Raw genomic sequence first — 22,905 nt, forward strand, 5'->3', positions numbered from 1 at the left:
TTTAAGGCTAGTCCTGTAAGACTGGCTGAAATATTCTGACTTCTTTCTAGTCAATGCCAATAGCATTTCTGTCAACCAGCTGCTATCAAAACCTCCAGAATAGGTCTTGGCCTTTTACAAAAAAAGAGGCTTCCTCCAATTGTTGCAGACATGCTCAACAAGGGTTTGATCCAAACCAAATGTTTTGGTCATGCAGAATGTTTTTATCTACTTAAAACCATGCAAACCAGTCTGACTGATTTATGCAACATACAAGTAAACAAAAACTGTTCTATGGAGGTGAATGAACAATCTGATCCCATTTAATGCCTAATGCAAAAATACCCAAGAAAAAAAAAGGCTTTACTGCATATAAGACCTTGCATTAGTTGTTTTTTCCAGCTTTAATGTCACATCCTGTCTGTATTCAGCAGGCAATGCAATCCACCTAAAAGTCAAACATTTGCTTTTCTATCAGCCCTAAAGACTTTGATGATCTACAGTATATGCACAATTTTCTTGTAAACAACTCACCCTCCATGGCTAATAGGATTCTGATTTTACTGCCTGTCTGAAACAAAAACTAATGTCTACTTGACTTCAATGCTAATTAAACTTTGGGATCTGCAGCTTTTTTAAAAGCCTTTCAACACAAAGAGACTTAAAAGTGCTGTCTGTTGTGTGTCATCAAACAATACTTCATGTAGTAGCCCATTTAAACAGCTAGAACATATATATTATCAAAGCTTGATGATTTTACATATAGCATAATTTATTGAGTTGGATATTATTGACAGGCCTCTTCATTACCTTGTTTCAATGCCAGAGAAATGGACATCTTTTGAAAAATAATATGCATGAATATATAAATAGGGATTTTATTTTAAGTATTTATAAACTACAGATTTAGGTGGTCTATTTTCCAGCTAATTAGGGGCTCTTCGAGGGTACATAAAATTGCTCTTTATCAGTGTCTTTGTGGCACAGATACCATTGCTGGGTGCCGTTTCTGGCTGAATCAAATACATATATTTCCAGAGCACAAATGTACTACTATAACAAAACAATTCCCACATTCTACCACAGTGATCGACACATGCCTCCAGCCTATCACATTCTTCCCACCCTTTTCTTTCTGCAGCTGGAAAAAGTACGGAAAAGGCACAAAAACAGTGGAGGATCCAAAGCAGGCAAGGGGAGGGGTGAGAGAGTACTGTTTTTCCAGTGTTTATCCAATAAACCCCTTTTTATTTTTATTTTGTTTAGCATCAGGGGTATTTCATTGATGTTTATCAGTTACAACCTAAAAACAGAAGCCCTATATGCTATATAATAGAAAATTACTTTCACCCCTTGAAGCATCACTGGAGTTGATATGGACCCCTGCCTCTCATTCCCCCACCCTCCAACTCCTGCTGCATGGGAGAGAGACCAATATGTGGACCTCCTTCCAGTCCATGTGGCTACCAGACCTTTTGGCCTTCTCATCATTTTCTGACTTCACCTGGGTCTCCTTACAGCCCATATGGCCACGAGAGTCACACGGTTGCAGAAGTCAGTGGGCACCCGCACCACTAGCCACAAACAGACTGACACTAAGCCCAGGGTCATCAAAAGGCAGGCAAGGCAGACAGCTTCCCGAACCGCCAACGCACTTCATCAGGGGTCAGGGACCCCCTTGGATGATGCTCTATGCCGCAGGTTTAGTGGCAGAAGCTCTCCAGAGCCTCTCTTTGTGGCTACTGGATTGCACCACATCATCTGAGGGGAATCCGGGCCAACTAGCAGCACTATTTGAAGGTGCTCTGCCACCAAGACTGCCCAGAGTGCCACCTGAGCATATTATATAGACAGATAAGAACAGAAGATCCCTAGTTGCAAAGAAGTGAAAGGAAAGCCAGAGATTAACTGCAGACTATGGCACTGCACCAGGAAGTAAAATGGATAGACTAGATGGTCCTTACCAATATATTTATAAATGATCTGGAAAGGAATACAAGTGAGGTTATCAAATTTGCAGATGATACAAAATTATTCAGAGTAGTTAAATCACAAGCGGATTGTGATACATTACATGAGGACCTTGCAAGACTGTAAGATTGGGCATCCAAATGACAGATGAAATTTAATGTGGACAAGTGCAAGGTGTTGCATATAGGGAAAAATAACCCTTGCTGTAATTACACGATGTTCGGTTCCATACTAGGAGCTACCATCCAGGAAAAAGATCTAGGCATCATAGTGGATAATACTTTGAAATAGTCGGCTCAGTGTGCTGCAGCAGTCAAAAAAGCAAACAGAATGTTAGGAATTATTAGGAAGGGAATGGTTAATAAAACGGAAAATGTCATAATGCCTCTGTATCGCTCCATGGTGAGACCGCACCTTGAATACTGTGTACAATTCTGGTCGCTGCATCTCAAAAAAGATATAGTTGCGATGGAGAAAGTACAGAGAAGGGCAACCAAAATGATAAAGGGAATGGAACAGCTCCCCTATGAGGAAAGGCTGAAGAAGTTGGGGTTGTTCAGCTTGGAGAAGAGACGGCTGAGGGGGGGATATGATAGAGGTCTTTAAGATCGGTTATTTACACTTTCAGATAATAGCAGGACCAGGGGGCATATTCCATGAAATTATCAAGTAGCACATTTAAGACTAATTGGAGAAAATTCTTTTTCACTCAACGCACAATTAAGCTCTGGAATTTGTTGCCAGAGGATGTGGTTAGTGCAGTTAGTGTAGCTGGGTTCAAAAAAGTTTTGGTTAAGTTCTTGCAGGAGAAGTCCATTAACTGCTATTAATCAAATTTACTTAGCTAATAGCCCCTACTATTAATTGCATCAGTAGCATGGGATCTTCTTGGTGTTTGGGTACTTGCCAGGTTCTTGTGACCTAGTTTGGCCTCTATTGGAAACAGGATGCTGGGCTTGATGGACCTTTGGTCTGACCCAGCATGGCAATTTCTTATGTTCTTATGTACCGTCCTTATCAGACTATATTTATTTATTTTAAGGAGGTTTTTATATATATATATATTGTATATCTCCAAGATACACAATATATAAAATAAATATATATATTTATTAAATATAATATATAAAAAATAAATAAATATAAAAAAGTAAAAAATAAATATATTAAATATATTTATTAAATATATATATGTATATATTTTTTTATATATTGTGTATCTCCAAGATACAGATGCAATGACATTCATATTCAAAGGATGTTACCCGGACAAACCTGAGGTTTAAATTTCCTGCCCTTCTAACCAGATAACTTGTATCCGGACAATTCATTACCCCGATAAAACTTATCCAGATAAATTAGGGGCATTCTGAGGGTGCAGTTATGCTATCCAGATAAGTCTGATTATGCCAAAGAGCAATCTTATACACTTATCCATAAAACTTTAAACTTAACAGACTCTATTCAGAACATAGCCGGTTAAGTAAAACACAACAAATAAAATAAAAACCTTTTTGGACCAGAAGCAGACTCAAACCCCACCCCCCACAATACTTTAAAAAAAAAAAGGCAAAGGACCCAATACCCCTCCCCCAACAAAACCGAAATAAAACATCTCAGCTCCAGCAGCCCCAGGTGCCTCTCACCAGTATAAACATATAAATGCTGGCTCTGGGTCTTCTCCCTCACCCAACCCCCAAAGCCTCAAGGACAGTGGAAGCAGGAGAATCGTACTGCGAGCGCTAGCAATGCTGCTGTCAGTGCTACCTGTATTATGTACTGTATATCAGAACTGTACTGGTGCTCTGCATCAACAACACCTCCCAGGAATTTATGGAAGCTTCTTTGTATTTAAGAAGTTAAAGGTTCATACTCAGCCACTATCCAGCTGAGCCAGTCAGCCAGTTAAACCTGTTTGGTTAACACAGGGCCTGATTTTCAAAAGCATGTACAGGCTTAAAACGGGGTTTTACATGTATAACTGTGTGGGCTTTTGAAAATACTACAGTATATGCTATTGAATTGTACTTAACACGGGTAAATGGCTTTTGAAAATTGCTATGATAGCATGTTACATTAACATGCCTAAGTCCCCTAAACATTTACCTGTTAGCTGGGATATTAAGCAGATAAGTTTCTCCGGCTAAATTTAGGCTAGGCCTACGGTATGACCAGAGTTAGCCGGATAAGTTATCTGGTTAACTCTGAATATTAGAGTAAGTTGGATAACATCTGGCTAATTCAGCTCCTCCCAGTTACTCCCACCCACAACTTAGCCGGCTAACTAGCTGCATAAGTAGCCTTCCGGATAAGTGGCGGTCACTGATCCCGGTCAGATATTCAGCCGTCGCTGACCTCCCCATAAAATATGGTAAAAAAAAACAAAAAAGCAAAATAAATTATTCTAATTTTGGAGAAATTATACTTATTTTAAAAATGGCACCATGTAATAACTAAGGTTTAGAATAACTAAGTTTCAATAGATTTCAGACAGATTCTATACTAGGTCTCTGTGATCCAGAATGAAAAATAATTCTCTCATTATCTGCAAACTCTGGTACAGAAACAAGGATTCATAAACAAACCTGGACGAAACTTGACTCTAAAATATTTAAGAAATAAACTTTCTCTCCTCCTAAACCATATCCCTTGTCATTTTGGGCACTCATTTTGCGAAAGCGATTTTGCAACCCGCCCTCTCCCTTCTGATGATTTATCATGTTTTGCATGATCATATTTGTCTGCCCTCTCCCCCATATCTTTCAAACCATTCATCCAATTTAATTCAAATTTGTGATGCAAACAGAGCACCCAGTGACCCCCAGGTCACATTTTTTTTTTTAATGTGCCCGCAACACCTCCAACATTTACTGTCCTTTTTCTACATTTCCTATAAGGAAACAGAACGGTTCAGTTGAAATCATAGGGAGGCCAGAGCACATTATGGGGGCATCAAGCACTTTTTAAAGTTCCCTTGCCACTGGTTGACATCAAACAGTTTGAAAGCTGCCTTGCAACTGGTTAATATGGCTGCGCTCACCAGCTGACTCCATTTCTTGCCTAGCTTCCTATAGAGAAGAAAAAGATCTCTAACATTTAATGATCTAGGGATGTGAATCGTTTTTTGACGATTTAAAATATCGTCCGATATATTTTAAATCGTCAAAAATCATTAGAGCCGCGATACAATAACAATTCCCCCGATTTATCGTCAAAAAATCGTAAATCGGGGGAAGGGGGAGGGCGGGAAAACCGGCACACTAAAACAACCCTAAAACCCACCCCGACCCTTTAAAATAAATCCCGAACCCCCCCAAAATGCCTTAAATTACCTGGGGTCCAGAGGAAGGATCCCGGTGTGATCTTTTACTCTCGGACCTCTGTGCGTTATAGAAATGGCGCCGGCGCTACCTTTGACCTGTCATATGACAGGTCAAAGGTAGCGCCGGCGCCATTTTGTTTTTTTGTCCCCCGACGTCAGGAGCGTAGGAGATCGCTCCCAGACCCCCGCTGGACCCCCAGGGACTTTTGGCCAGCTTGGGGGGCCTCCTGACCCCCACAAGACTTGCCAAAAGTCCAGCGGGGGTCCGGAACGATCTCCTACCGCGAATCGTTTTTCCGTACGGAAAAACGATTCGACTGCAGGAGGTCGTTCCGGACCCCCGCTGGACCCCCAGGGACTTTTGGCCAGCTTGGGGGGGCCTCCTGACCCTCACAAGACTTGCCAAAAGTCCAGCGGGGGTCCAGAAATACCTCCTGCAGTCGAATCATGTTGCCGTACGGCCGGCGCCATTTTGCCTCCTGACCCCCCCACAGGAGGGGGGCCCCCCCAAGCTGGCCAAAAGTCCCTGGGGGTCCGGGAGCGATCTCCTACGCTCCTGACGTTGGGGGACAAAAAAACAAAATGGCGCCAGCGCTACCTTTGACCTGTCATATGACAGGTCAAAGGTAGTGCCGGCGCCATTTCTACAACGCACGGAGGTCCGAGAGTAAAAGATCACACCGGGACCCTTCCTCTGGACCCCAGGTAATTTAAGGCATTTTGGGGGGGTTCGGGAGGGTGGGGGATTTATTTTAAAGGGTCGGGGTGGGTTTTAGGGTTGTTTTAGTGTGCCGGTTTTCCCGCCCTCTCCCCCCACTGGACCCCAGGTAATTTAAGGCATTTGGGGGGGGTTCGGGAGGGTGGGGGATTTATTTTAAAGGGTCGGGGTGGGTTTTAGGGATGTTTTAGTGTGCCGGTTTTCGATTTACACGATTTACACGATATTTAAAAAACCCAAACTGCGACGATCCGATTCCCTCCCCCTCCCAGCCGAAATCGATCGTTAAGACGATCGATCACACGATTCACATCAATCCACATAAAATAAAATAAAAACATTTCCTTATGTTTATGGATCAGTTCTTTTACATCTGCTCGAGGAGGATTTACAATTTGATCCCAGCAAAACTCATTTCATAAAAATACAATATTTAAATAATTCAAAAGGTTTGTCTGGCTAAGTTCTACATAAGACAATTCACAAAGCAGACTTCACTGCCCTGGACAATATTATACATCTGCATAAATCATCACGTACAACAAGATCTACATATAAAATTCAGCTGGATGTCCCTTCATTACCACAAGCCAAACTTTCCTCCACCAGAAATAGAGCCATCTCTATAGTCGGCCCAAAATTATGGAACTCTTTACCTCTACACCTCAATTCACAAGAAAATCTTAAATCCTTCAAAAAGGAACTTAAAGAATGGCTACTCTCACAGTCTTACAATGACTGTTCACCCAATGATAACAGAGCATAAAACCTTTTTCATATCCACCTCTCGCCCCTTTTTATTCCAACATTCCTTCTGACTCTCGCCCGACTTGCAGAAACCTTCTCTCTCATTAACGGCTTCAACTGTCAACTTCAAGCACTGCATACATTCTTATCTAATGTTCAATGTACCTGTTAACTTTTTACTAAGTTAATACTCTGTTTCAATCTGTTTTAATGTTATGAATTCAAATGTATCTGGTTCGTTGTAATGTAAACCGGAGTGAAGGCATTGTCAGCTGTACCTCGGTATATAAACAAATGCTAAATAAATAAATAAAAGTTCAGGACTTAGCCAGATTAAACCCCCCAAGCTTTTAATCTGCCACTTTGCCAAATGTCTAAGCTTTAGCCCTGTAGGTTATTACCTGGTTACAAGTTACCCGAAAGAAGCAGCACAACAGTGTTCCGGGGCGGGGCTTAAATTAAACCTGGTAGCACAGATATTCACCATTACCTGGCTAGGTTTAGCTAAATAAACCTAGTCTGGTCAGATTGGAGGGCAGGTCTAAAGACAATCAGGCAAGCTTATCCGGCTACTTTAACCGGGTATAGTCAGTTAAATTTAACTGGTTAAGTATCCCGCTGAATAACCCAGTCAAAGCTTAACTGATAGGTTTTCCAAGCTAATTTGCTGCTCCCCATGCTGCTGACTACTGACCTCATAATTCAAAATCCATCACGTGCCATCATAAGCATTTACTAAATATAATGCAGTAGACATTTACAACCTACAAATATTCACTGTACATATTTCTTTTAAAGGAATTCTACAGCAATACTAAGCCAATATACAGAAAATCAATTTCCAAGACAAAAGCGCTGAAAGATGTTTACATTTAGGCTCTCGGTCCCTCAAAGGGCTCATATAGTCAAAGTCTCCCAAGTAATCACCAATCAGGAGAAGATCTTTTGAACACGCAAGTTTTCATACCTTTCCTGAATTTTAAATAATGTTGTTTGCAGATGAACCTCCTTGGGCAGACAGGCTATCCCACAACTTTGGAGCTAGTGTCATCAGGGTATGCAAATATCGGGACCAATGAAGGAAAAGCAGACATCATGAAATGTTTACGCATCACCTTATTTATTTTTTCAGAAAACTAGCTGCCACATTGCATTAATTTCTGTCTGCAGACTTTTCTCTCGCTCAACATCAACAGCTGATGCGTAACGGTGTTGGTATCATAGTATAATGGGATGATTTTCCGTAAGAGCACGGTTTCAGACTGGTGTGGCCACATAAATGACACAGCCTGTAGCTCGCCTCATATGACTGCAGGCTCTGCCTATCCAGGTACACTCCCAGAAAGTATAGCTTATATGGACTGGATAAGAGAAGACCGTTTTAGTCATTAGAACAGTGAGCCTGTGAGGCGAGGTTACAACGTTTAAACTCATTAGGGGTGTTTCATACAAGCAGAGGAGACAAACACCGTTTCACACCAAACCTGCAATACTGCAGCAGGAATAAGCAACAGAAAAATTGTCTGCATGGACAGGAGAACATTTTTCAGTAGGGATGAAAACATCCAACTTGATACCTGCACAAGGGAAGCCAGTTTCAGATACTGGTTTGAAACCCTGTGGTGTTCCCCCTCAATGGTGGAAAACAGAGATCAAACTATGGGCCCAATTTACTAAGTTTTTTTCCCCACAGATACAGAATAGGGAAAAAGCCTTAGTAAATCATGCCCTGTGTATGTCAAACAACCACTTTCTGTTTCTTTTCCTGTTAATTCTAGCAGGTAACTGTGAAACCGTAATCCAGCAGCATTTGAGAAGTCAACAGTAGGGGTCAACGTCTATTAATTAGTATCCTGTGGTTAGCCATGTGAAAAGTTTCCTACAGTGAAATAAAATGAGTTTTTACATTTTCCTTTCATCAAAAGCCATGCAGAATTTGTCGAGGAATTTTGAAGGTTTGGTCCAAGTAGAAAGCCACAGCTCGAAGCTCAACTGTATATTAATCTGCTATTAGCAGTCACCAAGTAGAACTCGTCATGGACTGCATCATGGATAATGCAGAGCTTTGAAGGTTATTTACATCCATATCCTCCCTCTCCTTCCTTCCACTTAGCTTGCAAGTGCTCTGTACCTGTGGGTCTGCAACTCCATGTCCCAGCAGAGCTGCACGTACTTAAGTACCTGCAGAGTTTGCAGCTGTAACCTCCCCACTCAGAAGTACCAGAAGTAGAGAAGTACCAACAGGAGGAGTTAAAAGTGAACTCCCCTTACATAAAGGACGATACAGTAAGGAGCGGTAGGAAGAGCTGCGTTAGTGCCGGGCGCACCCGCGGTTGCCGCACGCAGAGTCCGGCTCACCTACCGCTCGATACTATATTTAAATTGCTTGCAAATGCAAGCCGCGTCCAAGAAGCGTCCGTGAAGCGTTAGGCCCGCGCAACCCATTTTACTGTATAGAGCGCTATACAGTATCCTGGGTGTGCTGGCCTAACGCTTCACGGACACGCTGGTATCTGTCATTTGAAATGACAGGTACCAGGAAGTGGACGGTTCTCCTACGCTCGAGATTGCCAGTCCTCTCTCCCCTCCTCCCGAAGCAAGGCGCGAAAAGCAGCCTTGCTTCGGGAGGAGGGGAGAGAGGACTGGCAGTGTAAAGCAACAACTTACTTTTTTCGCAGCCCTCCTCCAGAGACGGACATCGGCGGAGACGGATCGAGGCTCCCCTGCCTCCCGGCGAAGATGGATGCCTGCACGGGCATCTCAGAACATCCTGAAAGAAACTATCTAGTCTACGTAGCAGGAATGGTCCACACCCCAGAAAGTTCCTGTCTGGACCAGCCTTGGGCATATCCCCAGATGGGAATCTATATATAAGGAGACCTTGCTTGACACCCTCGCTGGTCTAAACCATCTCCTGAGGCCTTACCTGTTGAAACGTTACTCAACTAACCTTGTTTCCTGATCCATGCTTAGACTTGATGCCCTCAGTCCATTCTGGCCTTTAGGTACTCTCTGGTAACACCAAATCCCAGTCACAGCCTGCACCCTCGGGCTCAACCTGCAGGAAATGGCCATGGCATTGGGTGAAAACCTCACCTGCGCATGGTCACAGCCAGGTGCCTTCCTCGACACAGCCTACCTTCTTAGACCGCTACTTACTAAAACCCCTTAGTCTTCTCCTTGACAAGTTTATATAAGATAATTTTGGCTCAACTCCTCTCAGCTTTGACAACATGGGGGAAAAGGGAAATTTGATTCAGAGGACAACCCACTCGGGCCCCGACTTTTACGGTCTGGGATACTGATATGCAGATATAAGGGACAAAGCACAGGACTGCTTCTATGGCCAAGTTAAAAAGGAAAGCTCGTCAAGCAGCACTGTCTGAATTTTCAAGACGGCTCCTCACCCAGTAAAAAAAAATGTTGCTTTCTGTTATATAAAGATTGGAAGTAGCAGTTACCAGGGGCAGTTCTATAATGAGGCAGGGTAAGGCGGCCGCTTCAGGCGGCAGAATTTTGAAGTGGAAAAAAATGCCCCTCTCAGAACGCCACTGTGGCGTCCGCCTCACCCTGCCTGCCCCTACTGCAGCTGCTGTCCCAGGCCGACGGCAGCAAAAAAGAGGAGGGTTGCTGCTGCGGGCCGCTGGAGGCCAGGCCGGCGAAGAGGAAAAGGGCTGCCACCATGCCCGCTGAAGGCCAGGCTGGCAGCGTGAAGGAGAGAGAAGGGGCGACACCAAAGACGACACCGGAAGCCATGCTGGAGCAGGGAGGAGGGACGGGTGGTGCGGCAAGTGGGGGTGGAGCAAGAGGGAGCTGTGCGAGCAGGGGGCACCATCTCGTCCTTCGCCTCAGGTGGCAGATTGCCTTGAGCTCCCATGGCAGTTACTACCCTTAACAAAAACATGAGGGTAAACTGCACAGAGTGGCAGTTTCTACTATAAGAAACTTGCTGGGCAGACCGTATGGACAATGTGACCTTTTTCTGCCATCAATACAATGTTACTATGATGTTCCTTCATTTATATGCATACAGATGCTCATGTCTGCAGATGAACACTAAGCCACAAGTACAATGCCCACTAATTTTAGCATATGCTACCTGGCATTAGCATGCAGGCTAAGCTTTAGTGCATAGAACCAACAGAATTGAAATTTTCAGTTGGAAACTACAACTGTCAAGACTACCTACTTAGAAACCAGATGCCTTTTAATTTGACAGTAGTAAAACATGCTGGTATATTTTCTTGAATTATTTTCTGATTGAACCCTTTTTTGATCGTTTTCCTGAGGTCTAACTTCTTCTGCCAGTCAGTTGGCAAATACTGCACATACAGGTCAATAACACTGTGTATTTGTAGCCACAGGTTACCCAAATGAGAATAACTAAGAGACTGCAGGAGATACACGCTTAACCACAAGACAATGTAACTGAGCTTGACAAGTCTCTGGATGGAAGCCAACAACATGCATTCAATGCACAGCCTACTCATTCAGATTTTCTTCTGTAAAAAAGCCTTTGTTTGCTTTTTGCTTGCTTGCCTTATTTTTCAAATATTTAGAAATTAACAATCATTGATTTCAATTTCTTGGAGAGACTATATCACTAGTCTTGAATGGATACTATTACCTTCAGTACTAACTTCATATGCATGGTTTGGACAGATGATCCTTAGTTTAAAAAGCCCTTTCTCTGTTTTCATTAGCAGCCAAGTGTGACTTGTGCTATATAATTACCATCTAGCTGCTTGCACCACTATCAGTAGAGAAGTCTGCTCTTCGATTTATCATCAGACCCACAGGTAATGGGTCCCAGCGTCTAAAATGACGATCCGTTTTGACAGTCTGCCGCAGCACAAATCAGTCCCTCGGTTAGATGAATGAGAATTATTAAATCTTTGCAGAAGTCTCACATAAATCTGAATTTCCTCTCCCCTCACCCCCATATAAAAGATGTACAAAAGTTGAAGTTGATATTTATCACATTGATTATAAATGGTCAAGCTTTGCGCAGGTCTTTAAAATCCTCTTCCTTCCTATCTTCCACTGCAAAACTCTTCTTTTTACCAAAGTGATTGGCAGTGTCAAAGGGCCAGACGTCACATGGGCCACATTTCTGACAGCACACACCAAAGCAGCCGTTTCCCTAGCAACAGGAGCCTGGTGAAAGGCGCTCAGAACAGACTCTCGCCCATTCAGCGATGTTCTCTCCCGTTTTAAGGTCAGCATCACGCATGGATCATCGGACGAGACACTTTGGCACAAAATGGTGGTTGGGATTGCTGCAGATGCTTAGTGATGTCACTGCCAGAGCAATCAGACCTCCAGTCCCAGGTCAGTCAGCATATTCTTCGCCCAGGTAAACAAGAGTGGAAAAGAGCTCAAAATAAAAAAATAAAGTAAGAGTTCAACACGTCAAGCCTTCCATTGGACAGTGCAATAAGCCAGGTACTAGTGGCCATTGTTTTGACTGGCTCTGTTCAAAGTATGTAGTTACAATGAGGAAATTAATGAACTGGAGGGCCTGTCTTGGAGCTGAGCAGGAATCGAAAGAAGTTTACATAAAGCAATTGTGAGCAAGCTAAAATGATAATGCTATGGAATTTACCAAAAGTGGATACAGAATAAAGATAGACTACCTAAATGACTGCCCATTAAACAGTTTATCAGTAATTATAAGTGAGAGAAAATGGTTCCATGACTCATGAATGGCAGTGCAACAAGTTCCTTAAGAAAGCCCCTCCTTCAAAAGGATGCACTGAGCATGAACCCTGGTTTAATGGACAGCTTCTCTGTATGCACTTTGCACATCCTATAGGTATGAGTCTTACCTGACAGCAACATTACGAGAGCAATGGTAAGACTTTACCGCCTCCCAGCCCGGCCCTGGAGGGGCTCCAGGTGGCCCTTCTTTTTTCATAAAATGGAGAGGGAGGGTGATCGGTCCGCTATGGCTTGCAACTTGGTTTAGTTATTTTGGGGGCTGGGTTGGGGATTGGGTGCTAGATGCCAACATTTTCTAAAAATATTTGGGCTCCCTATCCGTTCCCGCATATGGTTCAAGCTCACCTACAAATGCCTTCACTCTGCAGCTCCTCACTACCTCTCCTCTCTTATCTCTCTCTACATCCCTCCTCGTGCACTCCGCTCAGACAAATCACATCTTTCAGTGGCCCTATCGCCAATTCCTGACTCCGTGTTTTCCACCTGGCTGCACTGTGGTGCTTGGAATAGACGTCCTGAGCTGGTGCGTCATGCTGCCTCTCTCGCCATGTTTAAATCCCATCTAAAGACCCACCTTTTTGAGGCTGCTTTCAAATCTTAGGCCTGATAGTCTGCTTTTAAAATCAATAACTCATTTCTTTTTCTTTAACCATTGTTTTACTTAATTAAATGTCCCAAGTCTCTTGTCCTGTATGTTTGTCTTATTAAACTGTAAACACTGTTGAGCAGGGACTATCTTTTTTGTGTATTTGTACAGCACTGCATATGTTGTGTGGCACTATAGAAATGTTAAGAAGAGTAGTAGAGCTGGGAGAGATTGTCTGAAAGGGTTGTTTTGGGGTTTCTTTTGTTTATTTTTACTAAACTGGCTCTATGTTGAATAAAGATGGTTAGGTCTAGTTATCCAGCTAAAGTTACCCAGATAACTTAAGCTGTCAGTTCAGTGGGAGACTCGTTTTTCCTGACAGAAATGTTGGTGGTATAAACTATCAGTGTTGCTGTCAGAGCAATGCTGGATGCAGCTCGGAACACTGCCGAGAGAGCCAGAAGACAGATTTACAGCCAACCTAACCTAAATTAGGAATTTTATGAGCAGGTTCATTTTTAGAAGGGGCGGGGTTAATTGGCTGCCCGTAAATTTACAGGCAGTTAAGTTCCATGGTACAGATACATGTAAGAGACAATCCTAGCTTACAATCTAGTTAAGACATAAATAAAACAAACAAGGACATTTACGGTACTTATGACAGTAAAAATGCTTAACATTGAAAAAGTTACTGTTTAAAAGCAAACTCAAAAAGGTGGGTTTTTAGATGGCACTTGAATATGGCCAAAGATCAATAAACGTGACAAGTCAGGCTACCCCATCATCTCCAATGCCAACACTTACAGAAGAAAAATTCTGGCCTCACTGAATCCATTTTAAAACCACTGTTTCTTCCTGGAAACCATGACCTCTCTCTGAAGACTCAACTGAATAATCAAACTCCCCAATTTACACACCATTGACATTAGCACTCTATACCCGATCATGCCCCAGAAGGACTGCACCATAGCCTGGCAAACTACTAATTAAAAGCACGCACAGAGGAGATATTTCCGACATGGCGTCACATATGGCATCACAATATGTCAAACTCTTTATGGCTTGCCAGCTCACAAACCCCTGGCATAACTCTGAGATTTATATATATTTTATTTATTTAAAATAAGGGGGAATCACATAGCTGTCTCTTACTAGTAGACCCAAGAGTCTCTTCAGACCCCGAGTGTAAGGTTAGCCTGAGGAGGACTGGCAAAGGTGTTTGACTTTTCCCAGCAGGAAGTGTCATCAGTTTGCAAAATTCCTGGGCCCTCGTGGTTCAGAGTTCTTTGCCGAGGTCTCTTTTTCTAAGAGACAGTTTCAGGGTGGTCTCTCCAAGGAAGAGGACTGTCTGCCTGTTATCTGGGAAAGGTAGTTGAAGCCTATGATCAAGGTGCTCAAGCCTTCAGGATTTGGTAGCTTGTTGCTGTCATTCCATGTTTAGCTTGACATGCATCAGAAATTAATGTATGTTAAGCATTTAATGTATTTTCTTACTTCTAATAAACAATTTAAACATACATTATTTATTTATATCACGGCTTTCAGGCACTTCAAAGCAGATAACATTCAGGTACTGTAGACATGTCTCTATCCCCAAAAGGCTTACAGTCGGGGAGGATAACTTTCAAACAACTAAGAGTGATAGCATGAACATGCGTATATGGCCGCGTATAGATCTACGACAGTATTTTATAACCCATGCGTATTATAAAATACGCGTTATCTTTACCCCAGAACATACGCACGAATACATGCAATGCACTGAAAACAACTATATCAACGCATTGAATGCGAGTACTTTTCCTACATTTTACGCATGAAAAAGTAGCACTTGCTCGGGTAAAACCCAATTTGTGTGTAAACTGGCATAATTTAAAGCATGCATGTAATTGAAATTACCAGTCATACCGATTACTCCACCAGTTCACCCAGTCCTTCTCCAAGTCATTGAGACCCTCCTCGCTCTTCAGCCTAGACCTCCCATTCAGCCAATACTACACAATAAACAAGTCTGATATCAATTATGTCAGATAATTAGCAGGTGCAAAATTACATGAGTTAAGTTGCCAAAAGTATGCATGTGTTTTTAAAAAAGGTAATTTATGCATGTAACTGTTGGCCCCACACTGGAACGTCCCTACACTGCCCTATTTTATGCTCATATACGTGCACATGAAATATAAAATATGCATGTATGATTGTTCAACATTTATAAATTAGTGAATCCAGGCTACTTACGTGCATATATGCTCATTTTTACACATTTAACTCTTTGAAAATTAACTCCCACGTTTGTATCTGAGGCAGCGGAGGGTGACGTGACTTGCCCCAAATCACAAGGAACGGCAGAGGACTATCAACCCTGGCTTCCCTGATTCACAGCCCACTGCTCTTATCAGTAGGATACTCCTCCAATCCTTGGGGTCCACTGAGACTACTGAAGAACCTGAGCTGGTCTCAAGGAAGAGAGAAGTAGTTTCCTACTTCTCAGCTATCCAGGGAGATTGCTTCAGTTGAGTAAAAACTGTGGCGTTTCCTAAATGGAATCATGAGAAGGATTGCCAAGCTTGGGACAATCCATTCTAGAGTTGCTGTCTGAGAAAAGCAATCAGTCAGAGACTCATCTGTCTTTGGCTAAGAAGAATATCCAATTTTAACCCACTAGACCTCTATTGGACTTCTAGAGAGCTGCATCCAGATTTGTAGGTACTATCAGGGGAAATGTCCAGGGAGGGTTTTCCTGACCAGAGTAACTACTGCCAAAATGTGCAGATGTGCATGTGATTGAGATTCTGTTTTCTGTACTGACTGTGCGCTAAATGAAATTGTTCCCATTTGCAGTCAAGTTTTAGCACTAAAGGATTTTATTTTTGAACAACACTTACAGAGATAGTGAGTGCTTTTTCCCACTGGACTGTTGCAGAGGACCCCAAGAAAAAATCCTAAGGGCCTTGAAAAACTTGTCCTTTCCCTCTGCGCTGGAAGAACCCAGGAGCATGGGTGCTGCAGTGGCCAATTACCTCCACTTGAACCCCTGACACAGAGTAGAAGTTGGCGCAGGGGCTTCATATGCACGACATGCTTCTGGTCTGAAGCAAAGGTGAATGCTCACAGACAATTCAATGGGGACCTCAACAAGTCCAACAAATAAAGATACTATATTCCATGACCTTTCCAGATCATAAAGGTCCCTTCTTCAGATTCAAATGCAAGGTTAAAGGAAGGATGCTTTAGAGTTGGACAGGAACATTCATAGTAGAGGCCTTCTGAAGGTATCCAGTTCAGATTTAGGGGGCTTTTTTTTTTTACTTTATATTTTCAAAATTACAACATTGTAAATGTTTACAGTATAAAGCTAATTACAAATTAAATATATAAAGGTAACATTATTCCAGACATTAACATCATCATATCTGTATTATTCCAAGAAATTAAGGGGAGATATATTTAAGCGGTCCTAGGAAATCAATATAATCGACATTATAACACACCGTGTGAACTAGCAGATATCTCTACATGCACTGATCACACATCAGGTCTCTCTCTGGGATATGTAGTTCTAAAAACCTTTGCAATTGGGAAGGTTCAAAGAATATATATTTATAATTCTGATGCTTTAACAAACATTTGCAAGGATATTTTAAATTAAAGCTGGCCCCTCTAGCTAAAACTTCTGGTCTCATGGTTAAGAATTTTTTCCTCCTTTCCTGGGTTACTCTTGAAAAATCTGGATAAATCCAGATCTTTCTACCAAAGAATAGTTCTAAACGATTACGCATAAACCTTTTCAATATCAAATCTCTATCTGCTGTGAATGTAAAAGATACAAAGTCATTCTATTTGAAATCTCAGATTCCATAGAAAGTACCAATACTTGTGTCAAATTTAGAGTATTTTCCAAATCTTGATCTTTATCTGTTTTTCCTTCTTTCACTGGTAGATAATATATTCTGGAGATAACCGGTATTGCTTCTGCTGGTATTTTTAAGATTTTAAGCAAATACGTCTTAAACATTTCATATGCTATTTCTTTAACAAATGGAAAGTTGAGAGCACGTAAGTTTAAATGCTTTGTTTAATTTTCAATATTCTCTAGCCTTTTTAAATTCACAGCCTCCACTCTCATTTTCATTTTCCCAACTCGTATATCCATTTGCTCCAATTTGTTTTCTTGCAAACTTAGGGGTGGATTTATCAAAATGCGGTAAGTACCGCATGCGATAGCAAAAGGGGCATGTTTTATGCTAATATAGCATTTATCGCAATTTGCGCTAATTACCTGTGCGAAGAGCTAAGTTAGTGCAAATTGCGATACCATTTCAGATTCTGCGATAAGTGCCAGACCTGTTGTATTTCCTGCATTCAACCACTGGGGGACCATTTATAATGATCCCAGAGAGAGAGAGATGTTACCCAGGTAGAGAATCCATCAAGCTAGGTTGAGAGAACCTTGCCCAAATCTCATCTTGGAGTGAGTTTCCTCACTCCGAAGGCCAGCAGATCTTCACAAGAGACCACTGTTCTGTTCGTAGGTGTCACATAGAATGTCAAAGTGGTCCCTAACCCCCTACACTCTTACCTAATCCCCACCTCGAGTTACTAGGTGGGCCTACCATAGGGATACAAATACCTGCCTATGGGCCATGATATTATGGCCAGGCTCACTCTCGCTCTCTCGCTCTCGGCTCTGAAGCTGTCAATTCAGCTGAAATCAGACTTACAGGAGACATCGCAAATGGCGATGAAACCTTACCGCACAGTCACGGCAGCTATCGCACAGCCTAACGCATTTGAAAGAGGTGTAGTTAAAATCGGCATTACAGCTGTGCGATAGCTCTTCGCAGACAGGCTAACCCAGCCCACTCTCCGCCCCTAACTCCTCCTATTTTCGGAATTTGCATCGCACCATACGATATGGTGCGATCGCATGCGGTAAACACGTTTTCGTATGCGTTAAGGGCTTATCGCATGCGTTAACGGGGCTTTTCGTGGCTATCGTGAAGATAAACCCTGTACTTTCGGGGTTTTTTTAATCATTAGGTCACTTATAGTATTATTATGAACGATTCTTGTGAGAGCTTTCGTCATAAGAATCACACTTATCTGTAAATGTCCACTATTCTTCTAAAATCAAGCCAACATCGCAATGTTTCAGAGCTCTGCGGCTCCTTCCTCAGGGTGACTCGACGTGAATGGATGCGGACGTGGTTGTAAGCTAATTTATTAATCGCTATGCTGTCAGTTTTAACATCAGACTTCTGCTTTAGTTATGCCGACTGTTTTGCCATCAGACTTCTGCTTTGGCTGACAGTTAATAGCAGTGCGGTCAAATCACACTAACGATGAATGTGTTACGGTGCTGCAAGCTACCGGCGTGGTGCGGGTGCTATACCCTTAACTTTTTAAAGCATATCATTGGGAGTCCATAGTAATGACCTTCGGTTTCGCCATTGGGGTCAGAGCTTCTATTAAGATTTTGTGAACCACATCTTCTTCCTGTTGTGCTCCCCCTCACTATCTCCTCAATGGCCTTAATTTCCCTCTCATCACTGCGTTGGGTGAGTCCCCCATCCACAGTTCACGTAAAAATCTATCCTGCTTTCAAACTTCTTTTATACTTTCAGAGTTAACACACTGTTCGGTTGTAAATTTCAGACTTTGAGGACTCACCATGATACTCGCTGTGTCGGAAGGGACAGGAGATGGGGGGGGGGGGGGAGGGCACTGGTGCATCGGGACTCAAAGTGATTTCTTCCGCCAACAACGCCGACACCCGCTCTGTGTCGATAGTTGTAGCGGCCTCCTCCACTAGCGTATATCCTGCTGCAGTGGCAAAGAATGTCTCTATCCTCATTTGGTGATTATCAAATACCGGCAACGAGGTAATAGCTTCCCTTAATTTAGCCTTCCTTTTTGAGTGCGGCATTTTGTTCAGTAAATAATTTCAAAGCAATTCGGGGAGAGAGCATCTTTGCCTGCCTATTCACGTGGCGGCCATCTTGAATCTCCCTCCTTAGGGGGCTATTCTGAATAGCCCACATAGTTGCAGAGGGAAAGTTCCAGAACTAATTTTTTTTTTTATTTTACTTACATTTATTTATTTACATATGCATATTTTTATCTTACATATTCATAACTTGTTTTCTGAGCGTATGTAGTTTAATGTGCATAAATAAATCGAAACAATCTGTACCCTTTGCCCGTTGTAGAGATAAGTAAGTTAGTAGACTTTCTTATTGTTCCCGACACTCTGTCATCTTTGTATGCAGTTATTCAAGACATCTTGGGATACTGTTTCCTGAACCAAGGCTCGGCCACATGTATTACATATATGAAGTCATGAAAGCTGGTGCTGCACTAAGAAAAATGGTCAGCATGCATTCCAAAGATAAAAGTTTGCACACAGTTCTAGTTGGGCAGAAAAGGGCAGCTAACAGGTAGACCAATTTACCTGGGCAATTGGCTTTGAAAACTGCCCTCCCTATTAGCATCAATAAGTGGCAATTAGCAGAAGCTACAGGGTAATTTTCAAAGAAAGATTGAGCACCTGACTTAAGAACCTAAATTTAGGCTTGCTATTGATTTATCTACATTTAAGTGACCAAGTTAGATGCCTAGCACTGGAACTTTCCTAATTTACATCCTCTGACCTGACCTCTGTCCTCATTAAGTTATACCTAGATCTTTTAAATATCTACCTCTTAGTTACTTGAGGCATTGGAAAGATTACAAACATGGTATGAAGATAAAATCCTCATCAGGGCGGCAAGCAGATATTAAAGGATACATGAACAAGCCATAGAAACATAGAAAGTGACGGCAGAAAAGGACCCTGTAGCCCATCCAGTCTGCCCAGCAAGCTCACGTAGTTATCAGTCCCCCATACCTATCAGTTACTCAAACCGCCAAAGTCAGGGCTCTTGTTGGATACTGTTTAAGACCAATTTCCCTGCCCCCCTGCCGTTGAATCAGAGAGCAGTGTGCAGTGTTGGAATTGCATCAGAAGTGTAGTATCAGGATTTTGGTTAAGGGTAGTAACCGCCGCATCAAGCAAGTTACCCCATACTCATGTGTTTTCCCAGACCATACAGTTCAATGTCTTTGTTGGTTGTTGTCTGAATCCAATTCCTCTATTTCTCTTTTCCCCCCGCCACTGAAGCAGTGAGCAATGGATGGAGTTGCATCACATTTTGAAGTCTGTTTGCCAAGAGTGGTATCTGCCACACCAGCAAGATACCCCCTTGCCTTACTTCATTCCCCTCCTCCTTGCCTTTAGGGATCCACAGTGTTTATCCCATGCCCTTTTGAAATCTTGCACCATTTTTGTCTTCCCCACCTCCTCTGGCAGGGTATTCCAGGTGTCCACCACTCTCTCAGTGAAGAAATATTTCCTGACATTGATTCTGAGTCGTCCTCCCCGGAGTTTCATTTCAGACCCCTAGTTCTATTGGATTCATTCCAGCAGAAAAGGTTTGCTGTTGATCGTGCATCATTAAAACCTTCCTAGTATCTGAAGCTCTGTATCATATCTCCTCTACTCCTCCTCTCCTCCAGGGTATACATATTTAGGTCTTTCAACCTCTCCTCATAAGTCATTTGATGAAGACCTTGTACCATTTTGGTCTCCCTTCTCTGGACTGCCTCCAACTTGTCTCTATTCCTTTTGAAATTCAGTCTCCAGAACTGAACACAGTACTCCAAGTGAGGCCTCATCAAGGACCTATAGAAGGGGACTATCACTTCCTTTTTTTTTTTTAAACTAGATATTCCTCCAGCATTCTTCTAGCTTTAGCTATCGCCTTGTCACATTGCTTTTCCAGTTTCTCTTCCTTTCATTCGAGGTCTCACAGTGAACCATGCCCCACTGGCTGCAGTTACCATCTCCCCGCTTGCTGTTGCTGCCTCCCCTCCCTTACCCTGGCAACCGATGTTACCAACACTCTTTTCCCAAAAGAGCCATTGCCACATACCTCCTCTCCCACTGCTGCCACCCCCTTCCCCAGGCAACTTCTTCTCATCTGGCTGCCACATGGCTCCATTGACCGAACTACCCAGAACCAGTAGGAAAACTCTGTTTTCACATAAGAACAGAGTTACTATTGGGTCATGCAGCACCCAGAAAAGGCAGCCAGGCAGCAGGCAGATGGGAGAGCACAGCAGGAGATGTAGTAGCCATCTTGAAGTGAGGAGAAATGGGCACAGGATGGCTGAGAGGGAGACAACAGGGGCCAGCATGGGGAAGGTAGGAAGTTTACAGCAAATGCTCAGCAAGAGGAAAATTCTCTAGCAACTGGAATTACAGGAAACTAGGGGCCAAGATTATAACTGCAAAGCACATATGAGTCCAGATCAGATAATAAAAGTTACTATGCAAATCCAGATTATTAAAACTGTGAAATATTTTACCTTTTTGTAAACTATGTACAATCTGATGATATACTGCTTTGTTTTGCTGTGGCAGCTTCCAGCTGCTCTTTTGGGCTTCCAGCTCAACTAGAACCAGCCTCTAGGGAGCAATGTTGCCAAGAGCTTTCACTCGCAGTTGCTGGGGGGGGGGGGGGGGGGGGGGGTGATATTTTAAAATCCCTTCCTGTCTAATACGACCATTGTGATTGCAAACCTAAGTCAGGGAACCACAAAGCCCAGCTTCCTCTGGAGCTCTGAATGCATGCACCTTAAATCCAGTCAGTAGGAGTTACTTTGAAACTCCCTCTTCCAATGGGCCGTGAATGCTGTGGATGCAACCCCAGACCCAGCCGTTCTGAGGTTGAGCTCAGGAACAAAACCCAAATCTCCAGCATGACAGTGCACCACTGGGCTGGTAGACTGGCTCGGATAATTTTTTTTTTTAATAGCCAAATCTTGGGTTTCACATTAGAGCAATTCCTAAGCATGATCAGTTCCTTGGGAATTAGCTGCGCCTTCTCAAATCTTACACTACGTACAATGGGGGCTGCAAGGGTCATTTTTTAAAATTGTTATTCCAACAGTTTGCACTATAATAGATACAAAATTTGTGTGCCCTGAAAATGGTTTTAAAGTTATTTCGCCGTAATCAAAAATAAATAAATAAATAAGCTCATGGACTGCAAGGTAAGTACAGCCATTGCTCGAGTCACCTTGCTAGAGGGTAAAGAAAGTACATTTAACCCTGAACCACATTCACACAACATCAAAAAACATTTGCCAGCCTAGTCTTCCATGCTCTGTAAAACAGCGCCATGCTGTGGCCAAGTCCGGTGCCTGCGCTTCTCATCTGCAGCCTCTGCAGGTACAGTAGGGCCTGTTGCCTGACCCACTTTTCCTCACCAATCTCCATTCAGCTGTACGCTAGTGATGTTCCTGGCATGACAATCAGATACTGCAGCCTGCAGTGCAGTTAGTTACAGCAAATTCACAGCTCCCATTAAAGTCAGTGGAAAAGTACTGCTTCAAAGCAAACAGATGTAACCGCTCTTTCACAGCAAAAAAATGAAAGAAAAAAAAATGGCATCAAGTACATTGAAAAAAAAAAATCTTAACCATTTATATTTTTTTGGAAACCTGTTGCATAACCAATACATTTAAATGGACCTCACTATACTACGTCCGTGAAGAAAGAGCCGATAATCTATAGCAGAAGGGCTGGCACCTTTGCTTCCTTTAGACCCCATAATAAGCTGGAACAGTTTAGACACAAAAGGGGTGCTAGAATAAAACATTCCCCTCACCACACACACAACACAGAGCCAAAGTGAACAGCATTCATTTCTGGGATCTGTGCACTATCCTTGCCAACATACAGCCCAAAGGACATGGGTGTAAATATATTTAGCAGCCAATGTTCTGTTTTACAAATATGCAATATTTTTAGAACTTTTG

General features: G+C 42.6%; 1 protein-coding gene across 14 annotated transcripts in view; it reads right to left on the reverse strand.

The window, feature by feature from the left end:
- SERGEF (secretion regulating guanine nucleotide exchange factor) overlaps positions 1-22,905 on the reverse strand; it is a 656,301-nt gene that overhangs the window by 519,691 nt on the left and 113,705 nt on the right. For 6 of the 14 annotated variants that reach the window (XM_029582880.1, XM_029582879.1, XM_029582878.1 and 3 more), the window contains exon 10: positions 14,953-15,038. The exons of the other annotated variants lie outside the window; for them this stretch is intronic. In XM_029582880.1, the coding sequence (XP_029438740.1) occupies positions 14,953-15,038 (86 nt within the window). The remainder of the gene's footprint in view (positions 1-14,952; positions 15,039-22,905) is intronic. 14 annotated transcript variants of the gene reach the window in all.

This window comes from Rhinatrema bivittatum, chromosome 17 (genome assembly GCF_901001135.1).
Source record: "Rhinatrema bivittatum chromosome 17, aRhiBiv1.1, whole genome shotgun sequence".
NCBI classification, from domain to species: Eukaryota; Metazoa; Chordata; class Amphibia; order Gymnophiona; family Rhinatrematidae; genus Rhinatrema; species Rhinatrema bivittatum.